Here is a 21864-nt window from a genome sequence, read left to right on the forward strand (position 1 = left end):
TCTAAGGCTTCGCTTGTTCTTCAAGACTTGAATTAGAGCAAGCTTCAATGTTTATGGCTAAGGTTTCTTTGGATGACCACCTGAGTCAAGTGACGCGACCCTCGAAATAGTCTACTGGAACGATAACCGCTATGCAGCGGTAGTTTACTTAAGGCCGCATGCTCTATAGTAATGTTGAAATTTCTTATGCGAACTCGAAAGCTGTTATTCTAAATATGTACTGATAATCAAGAGTCGTAGGTAGGATATTGGCATGCGTACTAGATAGGTAGGAGGTACGTAGAGAGAAGTAATAGTGGTGCTGACGCGCTACGCGCCGCGATAGCACCTGCGCAACCAATACGACTGGATTGTAGCGGTCCCAGATTATTTCATGCTGGCACGTTTCATCGCTTGGAAACATGCGCACACCGACACTTGGGTTGGAAACGGAGGTCGTCGAGATATTGTATAGATGAATACTGATACTTACCTACTAGTTCGTAGTACTTTAGATTATGAATGGTCATAACTTCATACAATGTTCTCTTCTGAATTGTTCCCATGACAGCCATGGTTAAACTACGGCACGGCACCTCCGTGACGGCGCTGACTTGTGAAACATAGCGGCATTAAGCTTCCCCCATCGGCTTGGAATTCTTATTTACGAATGTCGTTAGAACAAGAGACTGAGGCAACCGGTCACGATGTCCGATCGAACCAACAAATCGCCGCATGTAGCACGCAGTAACTGTAAATGGCGATATCCCTCGCTTCTCATTGGTTGGTGTTTGCGAGCTTTTCAAAGTTCGAGATTTACGAACTGCCAAGGATGAGGTTCTGTGAATTTCCAAGACCCATTCCCGGTACCCTGGCTTAGGATCGGCGGGTCCTTAGCACGTTACAGAAACCGGTCCTTGGTATTTTCTAGAAACCTTAATGCCCTGTATCAGTCTATCGATGTTATATTTGAGTTTTGTGTTGGTAGATTGAGTTGAAGTTGTCGATCGTCGTATACCAAACTTGCAATTTGGATGGTGCTTCGAATGATTCACATATAAAGAGGCACATGATACTGAACGATGACAATATGACTTGCTCGCGAGTCGCGAAAGATAACAATGTCTTGCATTAAGAAGCTCGTATTCTGGAATGACCCCGCCAGCTCACCACTAGCATCTATTGGGTTATTTAGGTACGCGGCAGTATTGCCCCTAGTTGATTCTCAACGATGGGTTGGTCAAAAATAGAACTGAGGGTGGGAATTGGGTCGCCTAGACATTTTATTGGACACAGGACCTGGTCTCGACCTTCTTAAAGCTTGAGTTTGTCCAAGGGGTAAAAGTGGAACATATGCAAGATATTATAAATACCTGGTATATGCATCTAGGCATCTCTATATATGCTTGGCGTATGTGATTTATCGTTATTAAATAGGAAAAATTGAAAGGTAATCGAATCGATTCTTAGAAGATCATCCAACATAATACTAGAGTTAGCGATAAATAATCTATATATAAAACTATACGCGATGCTATCTTGGATATGTTGGTTTACACCCTACACGCGGACATATACTGTATCGGTATTGCTAGTGATAAGCATAATTGTTGGCTATCAAGTATCGAGATTACAGATGTACCTAGTATCTCAGCGATACCTAACCCTTCAAGACTCTACAACGAATTGTGAGTAAGTACCTAGTAGATAAGTAAGAATTAACGGCAATGTATGTAATTCATTGAAGAAATATTTCTTTGATTTGTATATATTACATAATAGTAAAATCAGAGACAATCGAGAACCTCGACTCGATATGATGAAAGCTTCACTAAGTAAATAAAGCCAACCACCGAATAATACATATGGCTAGGGTACCCCTAAAATTTTCGCAACTTGAGTCTTGAGAGCCTGAGCTGGTTAGCAGAATTAGTGCACTTAGCGCATCTCGACGTGTCCCGGATGGCGGATGCGACCTTTCGTCATTCTCTCCATTGTCCCCTGGACCTAGAAGAGATCCCAACAGAAGTCGTCTGTCTTTTTTCGAATTTTCTAAAAATTTCTCATATCCATGGAAACGTCCTACTGAGCACGTAACACTCGCTTCTTTACCTCTCCGCATTATAAGTGGTGATCCCTTCTTTTTCTACTCATAGGTATGCACTATTCACTTGCATAAGTGCCGAATAAGCTGTACCTAGAAGTCTTTCAGTGCTCCCTGCGATAAACGTCAGCGCCTATCCTGGATCTGATTCGATACGTTCCTCCCGAGGTCCTTCAGTTCCCTATCTGAAGCACGCACACCAGCCAACCTACATAATACAATACAACACTCTATCCCTTCAATCCCTTCAATCGTATAACTATTCAATCCTCGACTTAAAATCGCGGTCGCGTCACTCGTTTGCGCCCGCTTTGTGTGCTTTCCGCTTTCTCTATACTACGATTATAACGGCCGCCTTTGTTGGGGGATAATAGCTTGTCTTTTACCGGAACGAGTACTTCGCAGAACCGAATACGATTTGTCGGGCTTCGTCTGTACCCAACTCCTACGAGATCAATATACCTGGAGGATATCTTATTGTATATATTACGTTAATATCCCGAATGCTTCCTATGCGATTTTGAAAACGCTCGAACGACCGATAACCGCGGGGGCCCCTTAAAGGCAAGGAGGCAATTGTTGGGAACCACTTCGTCCACTGACCCTCTACGGGTCTATACGATAGGATGGATGTTTGGATCCAGGTACAGCACGTAACGTCTAGGCGGGATCTAAATCCGGCCGAAGAATTGTTACAGCTGCTGAGGAACCCCTTTAAACAAACGGTAAAATGACAACCTGATCTTTGATCTGTTTCGATTCTAGAGTATTGTAGCTAACCCTTGACTCCATATTAGCTTACAGATGGTGCTATATGGTCTGCCTTGGGCACGTCCGTGGGATTTACTGCTTTTATAGCTATCGCTTTCTCGTTCCTCCGACCTTATAACTCTGTCGTTTACGCACCGAAACTTAAACATGCCGACGAAGAACATGCGCCGCCTCCAATCGGCAAAGGCTATCTGGCATGGATCCCGCCCTTGTGGAGGACGACCGAGAAAGATATGATCGCTCACGCAGGGATGGACGCTGCAATCTTCATGAGGTTCACTATTATGTGCCGTAACATCTTCCTTGTGCTTGGCGTCGTAGGATGCGGTATCCTGCTACCCGTATACTATACGCTTAATAGCGACAAGACGGGTAACCAGAAATGGTTCATGAGACTCACACCTTCTAACGTCAACGATCAACCTATTTGGGCGGTGGTGGTTACGGCCTACCTATTCAACTTCATCATCATCGGGTTTATCTGGTTTAACTATAGACAAGTTTTACAGCTTAGACGGGTGTACTTTAAAACCAAGGAGTACCAACAGAGTTTATCTGCGCGGACCTTGATGGTCAGTCTCCTGTTCCTATCTTCCTATATAATTGTCAATTATGGTGTAACTAATCATGAGCCTATAGTTAAACGACATTCCAAAGAAATACTCTAATGATGAAGGTATTGCTAGGATCATTGACGATGTTATCCCTCACGCTTCGTTTGCTAGGACTGCTGCTGCTCGCAATGTTAGGGACTTGCCTAGTTTGATCCAACAGCACGATCATACCGTTCGGAAGCTTGAGAAGGTGTTGGCCATATATCTGAAGGACCCTTCAAACCTGCCGGCTGGCCGACCGATGTGCAGACCTTCCAAGAAGGACCCCTCTTTCACTACCTATCCTAAAGGGCAGAAAGTCGATGCTATCGAATATCTGACTCAACGAATTAGAGAGCTCGAAGTCGAAGTTAAAGAGGCACGAGCGAACATAGACAAGCGCAGTACTTTGTCGTACGGCTTTGCTAGCTATGACGACATTTCCGAAGCTCACAGCATCGCATACGCCCTACGCAAGAAGAAGCCACATGGAGCCACGATTGTGTTAGCGCCGAGACCAAATGACATTATTTGGGACAACATGCCTCTGACACCAGCGACTCGAAGCTGGAGAAGGATCATTATCAACGTCTGGATTATCCTACTAACGCTAATCTGGGTTGCGCCCAGTGCGATGATTGCTATTTTCTTGGTCAACTTGAGTAACTTAGGCTTAGTTTGGCCGGCATTCCAGGCCCAGCTGTCCGGGAATACTGGCTTCTGGTCCATCGTGCAGGGTGTGGCTTCTCCGGCTGTGCTATCTCTCGTCTACTTGGTACTTCCCATCATCTTCCGCCGTCTTTCTATAAGAGCTGGTGACCGCACAAAGACGGGTCGCGAGCGCCACGTCGTCGGCAAGCTATACGCCTTCTTCGTCTTTAACAATCTTATCGTCTTCTGTCTCTTCAGCACCATTTGGAATTTGGTTTCCTCGGTTGCCAACGATCCGCAGAAAGCTTGGGATACCTTGTCGAACTTCGGTGTAACCTTATTCATCTCTCTATGCGACATCTCCTCGTTCTGGGTCACTTGGCTGCTACAGAGAAACTTGGGTGCCGCCGTCGACTTGGCCCAATTATGGACTCTCATCTACAGCTTCTTCATGCGCAAGTTTTCGAGTCCAACGCCTAGAGAGATGATCGAGCTTACGGCACCTCCGTCCTTCGATTATGCCAGCTACTATAATTATTTCTTGTTCTACGCTACGGTGGCTTTGTGCTTCGCCGGTCTCCAGCCCCTCGTCCTCCCGGCTGCCGCGCTGTACTTTTCCATCGATGTTTGGCTAAAGAAGTACTTATTACTATACATCTTTGTCACCAAAACCGAGTCTGGTGGTATGTTCTGGCGGGTGCTGATCAATCGCTTCATTTTCGGCACGGTTCTCTCAAACTTGGTGGTATTTTTGACGGCTTGGGTGCATGGAGATGGAACCCATACGATGGCCTTCGCATCTGTACCTTTGCCGTTTATCATGGTTATCTTTAAAGTTTACTGCTCCCGAACTTTCGATGCCAAGATCCACTTTTATTCGACTCGCAACATCCAAAAGCATCCAGAGGGGGCAATGCCTAAGGATCCGTTGCGGTCGGTTGGTCTTGCTCATCGGTTCGGTCACCCGGCCCTCTATAAGCCTCTCATCACGCCTATGGTGCACGCAAAAGCCCAGAATATTCTGGCTTCTATATACAAGGGACGTCTGTCGGATGGCCGCGAAGCCTACTCTGGAGATACGATGTCCACGTCCGGCTATTCCGATGCCTATGTCATGAACCCGATGCACGCCGGCAAGCCTGGTAAGGTAGCACACCTTCCGGGATTCGAAATAGTACCGGAGTCGAGACTTGATTTTGAATATTATAAAACACGTGCCGAATTCGCATCTGAGCACGGCGGCGGCGATATATTCGGTCGCTCCAATGACATCATGCGCCCCGGTACACCTGGTAGTAGCATGTGGAACGGTAGCGAACCGAATTCTAGGTCTGGAAGCCCTACAATTCCGAATATGCCTAGAATGGATAGCCCGGGTAGAGTGTTCTCGCCCAATTCAGATATAGGCATGACATACCCAAGTGGATACTCTCAACCGCTAGGTAGTCCTTACGCCGTTGAGACAGGGCCCGGTCGCTCGCGTAGTCCATTATACTCACAAGGAAATGATAGTGCATCGAACCTGGTGGGAAATGCGGCAGCGATGCCTGTCGCCGCGCCTATATCTGGAAGAGAGCGCAGTGTAGAGCGTCCAGCCAGAGCGCCGGGTGGAGTAGGAATGCTAGGAGGTGGTCCGCGGGGGTACGGCGGTTTACCCCAAGAAGAAGACTTCGGCCCCGAGCACCACGACCCCATGCAATACAACTACTTCCGAGAAGCACGGGCCCCGCGTAGATTTTAGCCGGAGCTAATTTCTAGCGAGACGGGAAGCGAAGGAACGATTGTACATACATACGACTCAGCGTGAGATCATCAAAAAACATGCGTGGCTTTTGTTTATAGAGGGAGGGTGTTTTCCTCAGGCGGCATACCTTGGCGGTAACGGCGTTTTGCTTTTCCTCTCTCTTCATTTTTATGTTTCCTGTTTCCTGTTACAGTACATGGCTACGACGAGGGTTGGCCTGACGAGGGCGGCCGATGACGAAACACATTCCGATGCCGAGGTATACATACCTAGGCTGTAATAGAGAAGAAGAGACGCATGATGACGACTACCACCGATTTTCCTCGCGGACGGAAAGACGTCTTTTTTTCCGCGGCGATTACCACGACGACGAATACTTGTTGGTTAGGTAGATAGGTACTAGGTACATATACTAGGTAATATGCGCGCCGCCGCGGGAGCGATCGCATCGCTCCGGGCTGGGCCGGAATATTATTAATATTGTGAATATTTCACTTGCTGTTGCGACTTGGAGATTGGTGTTTGTGTGTGTGGCTGAATACCTATGTCATGTAGGCTGAGACGCGAGACTCTCGGCTAGGCTAGGCGCATCAAGTATGTCGTATGGATATCTAGGTACCTATATGCGACTTCCCGCGATGTTGTCATTTCTCATCTGACACGTTGGTTATCTGGCCTGCAGGAAGTGAGAAGTGATGCGTCCAACGGGAGAGAACATGTAAGTCTATTGGTATAGCCTGTTTCGTGTCTCATGCTTGACAAATCAAGTTCTCACGACATAATAGATCTTTTTCTTTTTTTTTGTGTTTGTTGGTCTACGGAAACGCGCCCGAGACCTGGTTAGGAACCCCGCTCGCAACCTAATGCGCCCATGTAAACGCAAGAAGATGAAAGAGGAAGCGCGGTCGATAACAGCTCTACATGGAAGTGACTCGAACCATTTAAGACGGCAACTGCTACCTACCTACTAGGTAAGCTAGCAGTTTCTCATCAACAGAATGTTTTCAAGGCTGCCCCCTTCCGTCTAATTCATATAAGTTATCGGCTAAGTTTTCTATGTAGAATAGGAAATCCTTTAGATTTATATTTTCTTCATGCTAGGCATTAGTTTCGATTTTGAAAATGCCTAAAGTTCCATACGATATGTAAGTCTGTTACTAAGTAAGACCATGTATCTGATGCTAATTATATGCGATATACAGCATCGCGGCTTCGAAGCCATTTCGGTTTCTCATTGGGCCGAATAAGAATGAGTGCTTCATGCACGCCGAATTAGTCGCACGAATGTCTAAGCCACTAGACACATTAATCAACGGCAAGTGGGTAGAGAATGAGAAAGGCTTGGTCGAGTGGTCCGAGATCGACGAGGGAACCTTCGCTCGCTTCTGCGAATTCGCCTATACAGGCGATTATCAGGCCGCAGCACCCGTCCGCGTGGCGCCTCCTACACCTCTGAGCACAGAAAATGGTATGTTGTTGAAATCTTTCCAGCGTCCTTGAAATTTATATTCACAATAAAAAATAACCACGATAAATTACTTATGAGGGCACTGACTGAAGGCATGTCAATAGTAGATCAAATCGCGATTAAACAGATAAACGAGTCTTGGCTATTATACAACAAGAGAATGAAGACGAAGACGGTTACTTACGACTACTCCGAAGTTTTTCTATCGCACGCTCGTTTATACGCTTTTGCCGACTACTACTCCATCGAGGATTTGATGGAGCTGAGTATTCGGAAATTGGACGAGCAAATGGGATGCTTCAACCTCCATAACGGAGGGAGGGTAACTGATGTTGTCCAGTTGATCGACTTCTCGTATAAGAACACACGGAGTGACTCGGTTAAGCAAGATCGATTGAGAAACACGCTTTCTATTTATATCGCTCGTCATATTAAGGAGCTTTGGCCGAATACTGATTTCCAAGGCATTTTGGAGTCAGGGGGGGTTGCGAAAGATGTAATTGAAAAATTAGGGGGTGTTTAGGACAATAATCTTTTTTTGATTTACGGGTCCATAGTGGAGCTTCAGCCATAAGTTCAGCACTGCGTTTGTATGTATCAGTGGACTGAACCTTGCAGCCGTGTTGAACTGAACTTTGAACTGACTGAACTGATTGAACTGAATCAATTAAACTGTTGATTTAATTGTTGATTGTACTGTTGATATATGAGGCTATTTACACTTTCTATAAGCTGACAAGGTTGTGAATAGCTTCATTTTTACTTAGGTAATAATAAGTACCTAGTAACTTATGAACTTATAGACCACAAACGTTCGAAGACTTACCAACATGCAGATATACGCTGATTGGTCTAAATTATAGTGGATATTAACCCATAATCAGGATATACTTTCGCATACTTATGTGCCAGTGTGTCACGGACCATAAGTAAGAAAAAGATTATCGTCCCAAACACCCCCTTACTACCAAGTTTGCATGAAGGTAGTAACGGGGAACCTAGACCTACAGGTAGGTAGTCAAACTAGTACCCAATTCTGGCAATAAGGCAGGGGCAGGGGTCACGGGTAGCCCCTGTAGCTGTAGCCCTAACTTACATAGTAATATGAAATTTGGCGGGGAATCAGATATTCGTAAACTTGGGCATTCTTATGAAATATTTAACGGGTGATCATTTCGATATAATAACCCTTTGTAAACTCAACAGTCAAGGAGAAAGTTGGTTCCGATGCAGCATAATACTGGGTAATAATAACCCTCGGAGCGCGGGCATGTAAGGCTCCAGCTTGGAATCGTCCAACGCATCCTCATATAGGCGCCAATGCTACCTACCTAGGAATGATGGCCCCCAAATTTGGAGAAGCCATAGGAAACCTCGTCCTTTCAACTTCACGATATTTTACAAGACCCGTTCACGCAACAACATGACATGGATCCAGTGAGCGCGATCGGTGTATCAGCTGCCGCTTTACAGTTCGCCGAAATCACTATTAAAATTACGAAGCGCATTGCCGTCTTCGCAGTCTTGCGTGATGTACCAGAAGATGTCGAAGGACCAAAAGCCTTTATCGAACGCCTGCGCAGTCAGCTTGGCCTTCTCAACACCACCATTAGACGAATCGAAGAAGGGCTCCCGAATTCTAACGAAAGCTTACAAGACAACGAACTGTTAGAGCTCAGGAATTATATATCGAATCTCAATCGCCACGGCAAGAGGCTCGATGGATTACTCAACAAGTATCTTCCGGACGATGGTGCTTCGGTCCCAGCTAGGCTACTGGCAGCTTTAAAGAGTATCGCTTCTGATACTGAGATTAAGTCGGCGATAGATAGCGTCAACGAGCTACTCCCACTTTTGAACACATTCCTTCTCACTTCAATCTTCGCCAAAGGAAGCCTTGCTTTTAACCAATCCAGAAACATTGGGGCCGGTATGAGTTATGGTCTTGCACACCCAGATTCTAGTGCGATCTACCAGGTCACCCGCAATGAGGTTCGGCATTTTATTGATAGACCTGAATTATTCACCGAGATCGATCGCATTTTAGGTACCGGGCAGATACAGTTGCCTAAAATGGCTATATTACAAGGTATGGGTGGCCAGGGAAAAACGCAATTGGCCATCAGGTACTGTGGAAAGGCTCGGCTTGAAAAGAAGTTCCAATACATCTTGTGGGTAGATGCTTCTACCCGGGCCTCGACCGTGCATGGCTTGGAGGAGATCTCGGAAAGCCTCAACGACGGCAACCAGACCTTGTTGGACTCCGACGCCCGAGTGGCGTTTGTGAGGCGTAGGTTGAACGCTGCACATTTATCATGGCTCCTAGTATTCGACAATTATGACAATCCTGCCGCTTTCGATCTTCGAGAGTATATGCCTAAGGGTCCTCTTGGAAATGTACTAATCACTAGCCGAAGTGCAGATCTTGAGAGGATTGGTCCAGTAATGCGCATTTCCGGTATGAATGAAGAGGAGGCAATCAAACTGCTGTTTGCATTGCTTGATACCCCCAAGAATGATAAGAATCGAATAGCTGCCTCTGAAATTGTTAAGCGATTGGGTTATTTACCCCTCGCTATCGACCAAGCCGGTGCGTATATGAAAGCTGAAGGCGTCCCTTTAACAAGCTTCCTCGATCACTACGAGCAATCTGCAAGGGACGTCCTTGAGTCGGTCCCGAATTTGTGGGAGTACTATGAATCCTCTGCCAGTGAAGCTGTAGAGGGTATGTCCAACAATACGGCTAAAACAGTGTTTACGACGTGGAATTTGTCGTTTACGTTGCTGAAGCCTGATACACTAGCAGGTACCCTGAAGGTCACCATCCTTTCTCTACTAGCATTTTTTGACGAGCATGCGATATCGGAAGAATTCTTTGAAGTTTATTACTCTACGATGAACCCGGGCCAGCAACCAGAATGGATATCTCTCTTTGTTGATGAGGAAGGGAATTGGTCAAGTAAAAAGTTCGACGGTGTGATGAGGGCATTCCTACGGTTATCGCTGATCACTTCACTAAACACGGAAAGAGCGGATACTAAGTATGCATCCATATCGCTCCATCCTCTTGTTCGAGATTGGATCAATCTGCGCCAGGAAAAGAGCGTCCACAAGGCCAATTTCACAACATTCACGAGGATTCTAGCGGCTAACCTTTCGGCAACTTTTTGGGAAGATTCGGTCTTTCTTTGGGGATTTCGAGTATCTGCGGACCAACGGCGCCGGCTAGCTGAACATCTGATTCCCTGGATGGACGTATTTAAACGGCATAAGTCAGATCTACGGCCTACTATTATCTGCAAGGAAAATGAACGAGACTTAACGACTATCACTGCAGAACAGCTAATAGCTAAATTCTTTTTCGATGTTGACCAAGAAAAGAATAGCTATGAGCTGTCGCAGTGGCTTTGGGAGTCCTGCGATGTATCGGATAGAGCCATGCTGCGAGTTAAGTTCGACGCAGGCAACCAACAATTTATATCCCTTCACACAACAGATGAGGCGAGGAATAAGAGCCGAGAGAACTTGCAGTATTGGAAATCTGTGCTTGGAAATGATAGCTCGGGAGCTAACATGCTTCACGAGAGTCATTTAGTCTTCGTCACATCTTTAGTTCAAAGTGTGTACGTAGAAGATAAACAAGAGTGTATTGACACTTGTAAGGCCGAATTGGAGAAACTACCAAACGACGAGGAAAACATGTTACTGAGGCATCGTATACTAACCGAACTCATATACGCAGCACATTATCGTTACGAATACGACATATGCAAAAAGACGTGTGAGATCTTGTTAAATGAGACGGAGAGATGCGGCGGTGATGGCTATCGGAAGAAGATCTGGTCGCATAGAGTTTGGGACGCTGTCGTGATGGTTGTGACTGATATCTCCAGCGACCCAGAACTTGCCGATCATCTTAGCCTGCTTGCACTTGAATGGGCAACTGAAAAATACGGTATAAATCAAACTTCTATTGTTAGATTTCACCTTTCGAGAGCGCGGTTCCTCCAAAAAATGGGGAGGCTTGTTGAAGCTGAAACTATGACCCGCGACTGTATCGTGAATGGCGGGGTCAATCGCAACCACTACATCCAAATCCACCTGATACTAGGTAGTATCCTTAAGAACCAGGGGAGATTCGAGGAAGCATACGAAGCCTACAGTTCGGCTCTTTTACAATCTCGGGGGACAAACATAAAAACCGAAACACTGAACTTGCTAGATTCCTGCGGAGAGGCTGCTAGTTGGTTCAACATTGGACTTTCCGATTCCCATTACACCCTGATGCTGTCGCTTTCTAAGAAGGTCCAGAACTGGTCCAGCGTATTCTACGCTACGATCAGATTATATTGGGTCAAATTATATATTGGGACTGAGGTTTCCATACAAGATGCCCTTGCACTGCTTGTCGATACACTGACAGCGTATGGGATTAAATTCGTCTATAAAAAGGATTACAAAGAACCGACGCCCCTGAGAGAGATCCACACTACCATACACTTAGACGAACTGGAATTATTGCAACATTCAATTGAAAATGAGATGGTTCACAATTCTCTCATGGAGAGCTTTGGTGGCTCATGTTGTTATGGCCTTAATCTTTTAACTTACTTAGCAACGCGACTGCTAGAGGCTTCGAGTATCGACGCAGCCGAGCATGCTTTTCAACTCGCTTTCCAACTTGCTAAAATGGAATTTGATAAGAGGATGGATATGGACGGTCAACCAGCAAGAGTATTCGCCAGCGACATCTGTAATTACACAAGATTGCGTTTTGCAGTCGACAAAGACGAGCAAAGAGTACGAGACATCCTGGACTGGACGAGTATCCTCGTTCATAAACATGCTGAGGGTGGCATGGAAGGATACCACGAAGAGTGGTGGGAGTGCCAAAAGGAGCCTCTATTGGACCTCATTGAGACTCGTATACAACGTGCTAGAAGGAGGCAATCTAAGGCGATGCGGAAGATTTCTAATCGATTCTCGAACATGATGGGTTCGAAACGTTTCGATTTGTTTTTACGCCCATCTATACAGCATGGATTAACTCGCACAAGCGATATTGCTACTTTACCAGAGAGGCCGGCCGCATCACAGGCCCATAGCAACTCCGTGGCAGGCACATCTAGGTCATGATGGGTGTTATATGAGATAGGGAATATTGCATGACTTCTGGATGATATAGAAGAATCATAATGACCCCGTCGCTTCGCGGAAACGTCTCAGCGAAGACGACAAGCCCATCGATTTTTATTCTAAGGGTGTCATAGAAACTCTATGTCTACCTGGAGCAGAATGGGGTTAGAAAATGAGACCCATTTGCAAAATGTACCACATCGGACCAGGCAAATGTTGGCTGTGTAACAGAGGATGGTTTTCCTTGTAGTGCATTTTTCTTCGAGTATATACTCCCATCATTCATATTCCCAATATGTAACTACCTACGGTAAACCAGGACTCTGATACATTCCTTCCTTTATTAACGACATGATACCATTTTTTAATATCCCGATCATTAACATTACAATATATATCATATTCTATAACCATCCCATTTATCAACAAATCTAGCCAATCCATCAAGTGCCTTCTCAGCAATCCATGTTCCACATAAGTGTCATTAATTATCCCATAAGAAATTAGGTCTCAAAAGCCTGGCGTCCGCGTTCCGTTTTCTGTAAGCTCAGTTCCTCCGTAAACAGGGACGTTACGAGACCAAGCCCAGAGAACCCGATCATGACGTAGAAAACGGCGCGCATGGAGGTTAGGTAAGCCTGTACGACGGGGTCGAAAATGTCGGCGGGGAAATTTAGGGTCCGGAGCGTCGGGATGAAGGCTACGGCGTCGTGGGCATCCCTTAGCGCGGCTAGGGAGTCGGGAAGTTCCCCGACGGTCGCAATGACAGACCCGAACACGCTGCTGAATACCGTGGATCCGATAGCCAGTCCAACTAAGCCCCCAAGACATCGGATCGTGAGAAGCAGCGCGATTGCGTGGCCGGTGTCGTCGACGCTTGGAACACTTGCCTGCATGGGGATATGTAGCAGACGCAGAAGAGCACCGATGCCCATGCCCCAGATAATGGGTATCCCGTAGCGCATACCAGCAGACGAGTACTCGTCGAGCAGAAGAAACAAGCCGGTCCCCAATGTTACTAGGGCCCAGGATAACCATATCCTCACTTTATACCCCACGCCGGCCTTCCCGATCGCAATAACAGAACTGATAGCGCCGACGACGCTGGCGATGCTGGTGGGTAATAGGGATACCGCGGACACAATACGGGTCTGGAGCATGACGGCCTGGTAGAAGAGGGGCAGGTACTGCAGGAGCGTGTACAGCGTCATACCGTGGACGAAAGCGCCGCATAGCGTCACGATCGCGGTCCGGGAATGGAAGAGCCGGTGCGGCATAACCGGCGCCTCGGGCTTCGCTTCGTAGATCGCGAAGCCGACGAGAACGGCGAAGCCTAGGAGTAGTGGGAGGATTGTCTGGTACGAGTTCCATGGATACAGGGAGTCGGCCCAGCTGATAGGGAGGACGAAGAGCGTGCATCCCACGGTGAATACTAACATGCCGCTCCAATCGAGGCGCTTTAGTTTAGCTTCGAGGGTCGATTCGAGACGCTTTAGACGAAGGAAGATGAGTAGCAGTGGGCAGGAAATGCCTAGTAGCGGTAAGTTAATCCATCCTATCCACCTCCAAGTCACAAAGTCGCTGAACAGGGCGCCGACTGTGGGGCCGAGGATACTGCCGATGGCGATGGGCAAGGACATGATTCCGAGGTATAGCGGGCGTTCCTTGAGCGTCGTCATATCGGACACGATGATCTCGCCGAGAACATCGAGCCCGCCGCCGCCTAGGCCCTGGATGACGCGACCGGCTATGATAGCGGCCATGTTGCGGGCTAGGGAGAAGGTGAGGGATCCGGCGGTGAAGAGAAGGAAGCCGACGTACAGAGGCGGCTTGCGGCCTATGACATCGGAGATGCTGGCGTATAGGGGCTGGCTCACTACGAGGCCGAGGAAGTATGCGATTCCTGCCCAGAATGACTCTAGTGTGGTTCCGTGGAGCTCGGATGCGATGGCCTGGGATATGTCAGTATATCTCTACGTACATTGGGGAAAGGGGGTGGATGACACTTACCGGAATGGCGACCGCTAGAGTCGTAGCGTCTAGAGAGTATAAAAACACTAAGATATTGATGGCTAGAAAGGACATATAGAATCCCAGGGGTTTTCCCCGGGATTCCGTATTTCCTGTTGCATCGCTGTCGGTTTCGACTTCGATTGCTTCAGAGGCATAGGTCTCGCCCGGACTGGTCTCCGTTTGTTCTGTGGAAGCACCCGATGTCTTAGGCTCGGTGCTTAAAGACTGTTTTTCGCCGGGGTTCACAGCGGGGAGCGCCATTTTCAATCCCCAATGTGATGACTATCTGGTGTCGTACATGAAAAACGAAGTTGCACTTTAGCGTCAGCCACAAGGCGACGCGGAGATCGGATCCCGGTGAGTGAGTGGCTTGAATTGCGCGGGACGGAATAGCCAGTTGTCACGGACAAAATGAATGCGAAATTTGGAAAAGTCAATTAAGCTAGCGTCGGCATAGTTAATCTATAAGCGGCATATTGCCCCTTAAATGTGCCGCGTGAATTTGACTTGGAAGATTGAAATGAACTGATTGCGATGTTGGTTGATGTTGGTTGATGTTGGTGTTTTTCTTCGAATTGAGATCTGGACGTGCATTACTCCACCGAACCGTCGGTTGGTTGCATTAGCCATGCAGGATATTACCCCTTAAGGAAATACGCTAGGCCATAAATAGGTTTAGCGCGACGAGACCTAGGACTTGATCATCGCGGGTTCTTCAGCGTTTAGCGAATGCTTTTAGCGAAATTACAGAGGGTAATATTTATCTGGGGTGCCGAAAGTTCCGTTAGGCATCTACATATTTTTCCAAAATCTTGCAAATTTATGATATTTGAAGAGGCCTCATCATGAGGCCTCCTATCCCCTTAACCAGCAGATTTCATACCCGGGTATCTTGTGCTCTGTTCAACGGAAATGTGAATATCCATGGGTTACCTCTTTCCTGAACTTAACCGGACAACGATGTTTGAACAAATCAGTTCCTAATCCAAGTTGAATTCAATAGACGCCACCGATGTTATTTTACATCGTATCGGCGATTGTCGCGTTTCTCGGTTGTCATGCTTAGGGTTATTCATCTTTGACCAGTTTAAGCTCTACGTGTAAACCGTACACCGGAGCCAAAGTGATAGCGCCGCCTGCCACGACGTCTTTCTCGTCCATATCCAATTTCCACTCGAACCGAGAGATCAGCGCTGCTAGGAGACATCTTAGTTCAGCCCGTGCAAAAGTTTGCCCAATACAAGCTCGCGGGCCGTGTAAACTATAAAGATGAAAGTCAGCAGGTTGCCCAGCATATCCCATGGGTAGGGCAAAGTGTTGCGTACAAGCTAAGGAACTCATAGTTGCTAGTAGCGCCACCTGTGTTATTCGGGCGTCCGTCCTTCTCGATCCACCGTTCAGGTTTAAACTCGGCCGCATCCGGTCCCCAGAATGTGCGGGATCTGTTCATTAACCACGGCGAGATTAGGATTTCCGTGCCCTTTGGAATTGGCTTGCCGGCCAAAGTTGTATCTCGCGCTGCGATCCTAATGGTTACTGGGATGCTTGGATATAGACGAAGCGTTTCGTTAAGTACTCCATTTAGAAACGGAAGACGCTCTAATGTGCTCGAAATGTCTAACTTCCCATCTACTGACTTCTCGGCGGATGCAAGAGCACCACGGACTTCAGTTCGTAACTTGCTTTGTCGATCTGGGTCCAGGGCCAATAAATAACTTGCCCAAGTTAAGGAAAGTGCTGATGTATCATGCCTAGACAAAAGCTTAGCTCGACGTTCGAACTCTCTGAAACAGTTTGATGGGTGGAATTCCTACCCTGCTGCTAAATACGTGAGGAGCTGATCGCAGACAGCAGTATCTGAGAAATTTTCGGATTTGATAAGCAGTGACAAGATATCGACATTCTCGCCCTCGTTCTTCCGTATGGCCTCTCGTTTATCACTAACGAGTTGGCTACAGATACGCCGTAATGATGAGCTAGCGTGCTCGAAAGCTTGGTTCATCTTCCAAGGAAGCATGCGGACAAACCGAACCGAGAACCATGCCGACAAGACGAAATATACTAGCATCTCTTTGCTCGGATTGAAGATCGTTTCATAGCTTTCTACCAGAGGGTCATCCGAGTTATTGAGTGCATCGAAATCTCGTCCTAGCCCGGCGATGCCAATGATGTTAAGAGTGACTTTACTCGCCCAGCGAGACATCTCAGCCTTTCCGGTCAGGGGCTCAGTGGCCACACCACCTTCGGAGCACTGCTGTCTCACGTTTTCTTCTAACGCGTCGGTGAATGCGAGAGAATTCTTCCAGATCATAGGGTATAAGTCTTTGATGCGGCGGAAGCTGAATGCATTGAGACTATTCTTCCTAAGGAACTTGTGGTCTTCTCCCTCTGTAGTAACTAGTCCATTTCCTAATATGCTGCCGAGAAACTTGCGCATATTCTGAGGTTTCTCAAATTCGTACGAGTGATGCACCAGAAGATCTGCCAATACTGATGGCCCGGTGATTAGTAATCGGCTTTCAGTTATCTCTCTTAACGCCACGATGCCGTCGTTAGGTACATCTTGGATTATATCCAGCAGTAGCTCAGCCTGGGTTGTCTTGGTGGCCAGCCGGGCGTAGATCATCCGAGGTAGCCACCACTACATGATTGCTATGTTAATCTATGTCTATGTCTACTTAATAGAAAATTGAAGGACAGACCTTAGGCCTTGGAAAATTTCTCAAGGGACTTATGAAGTTAGGATATATAACGGTGGAATATACAAATAATATGGCATAGTTGATGGCAAATACAAGCGTTATTAACTTGATGATATTTTTGGGATGTTTGGTATCGACGTAATCGGGCAACACTTTTGAAATCAGCACAGATTCGATCCCGGCTGCAAGAGTAGCACCTTGCAAGCTGAATATCGATGTCGCCATTCTTTCGTTGGCATCTAGTGTCGATTTCGCAATGGACTGAGATTCTATGCTGATAGCTACTAGATGATTATGATCTTAGAACGATTCTAAGATGGCTTTAGGATAAATAAAGGGAATCCCCATTAATTCTAAAGGAAGGTTTACCCTACCTTCCTGTGGTATCGGTGAACCATATTCGCAGGTCAACGAATCCTAGATGCCAGCTATTTAAAATAGCCCCCACCTCCTACGCTATTCGACAGAATACCCTAGAAGCTACCTCAATATCTCAATATGTACTAATCTTGGGAGATAGGCTTTAAGTATATGTACCTGGTTTACCTTACTTGGAAAGATGAACGATGATCTAGTTAGGATAATCTTTCGTAAATGCGAAGATATAATATGTCGTTGGAATAGTATAGTAGTGTCGTTTCTATCCGCTAAATCTTGCTAGTATCTAGTCGGTCCTTGGAGCCAGCGTAACTTAGTGCCGGTGCTCGGGTCCCTGCATTAGTCTACTCCTTCATTCTATTCCGCATGTCTTGGACTTTCCGGGTTCCATCGTCGCTGCAGTTTTTATGTTGCGCTTGCTTATTACCATTTACGCAGCTCGATCGGATTCCGTGTTTGAGCAGGCGGGTTCCGTAGCCGACCCCACCAACCCCGCACTCAACCGAATTATTAAGTCTGAATATGATTACCTAATTCAAATTGATTATCTAATATATTGTGATTATGTAATAGATCATGATTATATAATCGCTTCTCATTTTCTATCTGACTAATGCTGCCGCTTGTTTATTTCAAGGTTCTACCCCTCCATAGTACATCGTCAGCTTTTATCTTGGGTATCAAGTAATTCCTAGATTTCGTTGCGGTTCCATACTACTGCTATCTGCCTCATACATCAGCCATCATAGCATATATCTGCTGAGCAGCCTTGGGAACCTTTGATTTTCCCTCGGCCCCTTTTTCGATGTCGATCATCTCCTTGGCCCATTCGCAGATTGAATTGGCCAGCAATTCTACCTCTGTTTCGGTATTCCCAGCATGGAACATAAGCCTAATTCTGCTCTGGCCCTTAGGGACAACAGGATAATCGATAGGAAATGCCGATATTCCTGATGTTTGGAGATGAAAGACTAGCCAGAAGTTATATCGCTGACGAGTCCAAACCGGCACTATATGTGTTAAGAAATCCCGAAACTCCCAGTTATCACTGATCGGAATCGATAGGATACCCATGTCATTCGCTTCATCCCAAACTTCATGAGATGTTATCGTCGTCAGAAAGTGCTTGACTAGATCCTGAATCTTCTCTTGAGACTATCCAATATGTTAGGCATTATATCAATGATGATATAATCAACAATTACTGACCTCTTGTGTCGCACCGGACTTTAGTAGATTATACGCAGAGCGAATCGCGGCTACCGCAGGGAAGGAGGGTGCAGTGGTGTAAATGACAGAGCGCGCAAAATTTAGCAGCGCCAATCTCACAGATTCGTTTCCTAGTATAACGGCTAGGAAATATGTTTTAGCTTCATGAACCAATCAATATAGCGATTAATTGCGTTCTTACCACCTGATGAAGCCAGTGCCTTTCCGAAGGTATGAAGTCGAATTGCGATTTTATCTTGTATGCCGAGCTCGCAAATGAGACCGGCGCCATTTGGTCCTATTATCCCCGTCGCATGGGCTTCATCTACTATGAACACCGCATTCTTCTTCGGACAAACTTCATCGGCGATCTCAATGAGCTCTTCTATGGGACAGACGTCTCCATCCATACTATATATCGACTCAACAGAAATCAGCACTGAGCGTGATCCATCCCTAATCATGGGCTGTGAATCTACGACAGATGCTAATGTATCCCTGAAAGAATCCACATCATTATGGCGGAAAGACATTCTGCAGAGAGCTAAACTGTGGGCCATGCCATCGTGTGTACTAGCATGGACGAGTTCATCGTAGACAATTGCATCTCCCGGCCTCGGGATAGCAGTATAGATTGCACCATTGGCTTCATACCCCGAGTTCACGATAATCGCACTCTCCGCTCCATGGAATTCGGCGATTTCCCGCTCGACCTGCTCAATGTAGTCATAGTTGCCGTCCATTAGGCGAGAGCCTCCAGCGTACAGAGGAAAGTCAGGGTGACGTGCAAGCTCCTCCAGGAACTCGGTGCGCAGTTGTCCTGACGATCCCAAGGCAAGCAAGTCATTAGAACAAAAGTCGACAGCTTCACCCGTCTTCCATGTGCTCTTCGTTCTCGTAGCCATGGCATGGTCAGCCCTCCGCACATCCAAAGCCTCTTCGAGATTTCGATAGAAAGTGGGGGCGTCTTTCATTCGTGGGGCCTTCGGCTTCTGAGCCTTGATCCACGAACCAAGGAACCCTGGCGATGACATTTTCAACAACCGACGTCTGACGAATGATATTTTGACCCCTTGCAGTAGGTTAAGCCGTATATGATACAATGGCGTCACAAGTAAACGAATCGAGGTATTCGGGAAACCAATTTCATACGAACTTGTCGAGTAGGGAAATACACCCCCGCTAAAATGCGAGTGAATCCGAATCCATCCCGTCTCGCTCGATTCGATCTTAGGTTACATTCGGTAGCGGAACCCGGCCATGATTGCAGCAAATCGTCAACGCGATTGGTTTGGTGGGTCGATGTGGACATTCCACTTCCACTCCCACAAGTCAGAACTCCACGAACCTAGGAATGCGGCTGACGAAGCTTACATACAATATCTTAGTATAACATTAGTTAAGCAGTGAAGAGACATCATGGGAATACCAAAGAGTCTACAAGGAAAGGTGAGGAGTTTTCCTACGAAGTTATATGATATTTCATCAAAGCCATAAGCTGATCGTGTTAACGTGAGGAACAGACCGTTTTCGTTACAGGGGGTTCCGGGGGACTGGGTAAAGCAATATCCAAGGAGTTAGCCGCACGAGGTTAGCATCAATATGCCTGAACTATCGTGTCTTCTTTACTTAACTTACATAGGTGCCCACATTACAATATTTGCCCGTAGAGAAGGCCCTCTTGAAGAGGCAAAAAAGGACATACTTGCTGCTCGCCTGAGCGAGGACCAGGAAATCAATGCAGTATCTCTAGATCTCGCCGATGCTTCAAACGTCGATGAAGCATTCAGAGCCCAGCCTCGAATCGCAGACATATTGTATTGCTCTGCTGGAGGGAATCACGCCGAGAACGGCTTTCTTGCGGACATTGAAGCTAAGGATCTTGACAATTGCATGAAAAACAACTATTATTCATCCGCCTATGCTGCCAAGTCGATTATTGACATATGGACTGCGGATGACAAGAAAGGGCCATCCGAAAGTGCCAAACCTCAACTTCGCCAGATCATCTTCATCAACAGTGCTGCCGCATTTCTCGGAATACCAGGCTCTATCGCCTATACGCGTATGCCTTTCCCTTTGATCTTTAGGTAATGAAATCTAATCTGTGCTACAGCCGCGAAATGTGCCGTCCGTGCTTTAGCGGACACCCTGAGAATGGAAGTTCTACGATATAACTGCCCGGCTTCAACCTATACTATCCACATCGCTTTCCCGGCCGACTTCGTCTCTCCCGGATTCGTCCTAGAGCAGAAAACGAAGACGCCGCTGACAAAGCGTATCCAAGGTTTGGATCGCCCCTTTGAAGAACTCGAGGGCCGCTTTCCATCGTCCGAGAAAGTTGCTTCTCTCGTTATCGCGGCGGTGGATAGGGGCGACTTCATCATCTGCGAGGACTCGTTTTCTGCGTCGGCTCTCTTTACTAATATGACTGGGCCCTCGCCGAAGAGAGGCCTTGGGATTGTGGATTCTATATTGGGTCTACTGGTGGGATGGGTCGTTTGGCCGGTCTTGCGGAGGAGGTGGGAGGCTATGTGCACGGAGGATGGCGAAAATTCTAGGAAACAAGCATAACGAAACCCATGATATTTTACATTTGTTTTGTTCATCACATGCAGTTGATACCAAGATAGGTACTTGGTGTTAATAAAAGGAATGTCTCTTGTTTCTAGAACCACTTGAAAACGAAGGCTATTAGTTGTGAAAGGAATTCTTCACATCGCTATAAAAATCAGGTAGGTAGATGTAGAAAAAAGTGATTCATTGATGTTAATATTTTAATTATACTGTAATGTAAAACTCGTATCTTCTATAATTATAGGCATTGCAGGTAGCACTTATTAACTGGGTTCCCCGGAACTTTTTGAGGAGGACGCTAAAATATTAGAGTTTAAGGTGAAATCCCGTTATTAAAAGCTAAAACGCAGTACTTTTTAAGGGATGCCAGGCGAACTTTCATGTACAGGTAGCGCTAGCATTATGGACGGATGGGTGGGTAAGGAATACTCTTCCAGGGGCTTCGGTAACGGAATCCGCGCTTATCAGGTACGGAGCAAAACCCCCTCTATGGGCAGGGGTCAATAGAACCTAATTCATGTATGGATTTGGTTTAGGAG

At 46.6% G+C, this 21864-nt stretch overlaps 7 protein-coding genes across 7 annotated transcripts; 4 read left to right on the forward strand and 3 right to left on the reverse strand.

The window, feature by feature from the left end:
* Positions 1 to 2422: 2422 nt before the first annotated feature.
* On the forward strand, positions 2423 to 5975 carry GGS22DRAFT_69803 (DUF221-domain-containing protein). Its single transcript, XM_047967844.1, has 3 exons — positions 2423 to 2808; positions 2881 to 3426; positions 3494 to 5975. The coding sequence occupies exons 1-3, from the start codon at positions 2710 to 2712 to the stop codon at positions 5837 to 5839; spliced, it is 2991 nt and encodes a 996-aa protein (XP_047823152.1). The 5' UTR covers positions 2423 to 2709; the 3' UTR covers positions 5840 to 5975.
* A 989-nt stretch (positions 5976 to 6964) lies between these two features.
* On the forward strand, positions 6965 to 8023 carry GGS22DRAFT_69819 (uncharacterized protein). The gene is made up of 2 exons (XM_047967845.1): positions 6965 to 7310; positions 7415 to 8023. The coding sequence occupies exons 1-2, from the start codon at positions 7103 to 7105 to the stop codon at positions 7831 to 7833; spliced, it is 627 nt and encodes a 208-aa protein (XP_047823153.1). The 5' UTR covers positions 6965 to 7102; the 3' UTR covers positions 7834 to 8023.
* Positions 8024 to 8482: 459 nt separating this feature from the next.
* GGS22DRAFT_69836 (uncharacterized protein) lies at positions 8483 to 12701 on the forward strand. The gene has a single exon (XM_047967846.1). The coding sequence runs from the start codon at positions 8739 to 8741 to the stop codon at positions 12444 to 12446; it is 3708 nt and encodes a 1235-aa protein (XP_047823154.1). The 5' UTR covers positions 8483 to 8738; the 3' UTR covers positions 12447 to 12701.
* A 248-nt stretch (positions 12702 to 12949) lies between these two features.
* GGS22DRAFT_184899 (MFS general substrate transporter) lies at positions 12950 to 14720 on the reverse strand (the record flags this gene model as incomplete). Its single annotated transcript, XM_047964238.1, has 2 exons — positions 12950 to 14398; positions 14457 to 14720. The coding sequence occupies 2 exons, from the start codon at positions 14718 to 14720 to the stop codon at positions 12950 to 12952; spliced, it is 1713 nt and encodes a 570-aa protein (XP_047823155.1).
* An 807-nt stretch (positions 14721 to 15527) lies between these two features.
* GGS22DRAFT_184900 (cytochrome P450) lies at positions 15528 to 17386 on the reverse strand (the record flags this gene model as incomplete). The annotated part of the gene is made up of 4 exons (XM_047964239.1): positions 15528 to 15720; positions 15785 to 16210; positions 16274 to 17100; positions 17162 to 17386. The coding sequence occupies 4 exons, from the start codon at positions 17384 to 17386 to the stop codon at positions 15528 to 15530; spliced, it is 1671 nt and encodes a 556-aa protein (XP_047823156.1).
* Positions 17387 to 18126: 740 nt separating this feature from the next.
* GGS22DRAFT_153645 (putative aminotransferase) lies at positions 18127 to 19927 on the reverse strand. The gene is made up of 3 exons (XM_047959884.1): positions 18951 to 19927; positions 18749 to 18891; positions 18127 to 18694 (listed from the first exon to the last, which is right to left on the reverse strand). Exons 1-3 carry the CDS (start codon positions 19780 to 19782, stop codon positions 18269 to 18271), a joined length of 1401 nt encoding a protein of 466 aa, XP_047823157.1. The 5' UTR covers positions 19783 to 19927; the 3' UTR covers positions 18127 to 18268.
* A 95-nt stretch (positions 19928 to 20022) lies between these two features.
* Positions 20023 to 21594, forward strand: GGS22DRAFT_153646 (putative short chain dehydrogenase/ reductase). Its single transcript, XM_047959885.1, has 4 exons — positions 20023 to 20197; positions 20272 to 20338; positions 20391 to 20813; positions 20865 to 21594. The coding sequence occupies exons 1-4, from the start codon at positions 20168 to 20170 to the stop codon at positions 21320 to 21322; spliced, it is 978 nt and encodes a 325-aa protein (XP_047823158.1). The 5' UTR covers positions 20023 to 20167; the 3' UTR covers positions 21323 to 21594.
* Positions 21595 to 21864: the final 270 nt, after the last annotated feature.

This window comes from Annulohypoxylon maeteangense (genome assembly GCF_022496945.1).
Source record: "Annulohypoxylon maeteangense strain CBS 123835 unplaced genomic scaffold GGS22scaffold_2, whole genome shotgun sequence".
Lineage (NCBI taxonomy): Eukaryota > Fungi > Ascomycota > Sordariomycetes > Xylariales > Hypoxylaceae > Annulohypoxylon > Annulohypoxylon maeteangense.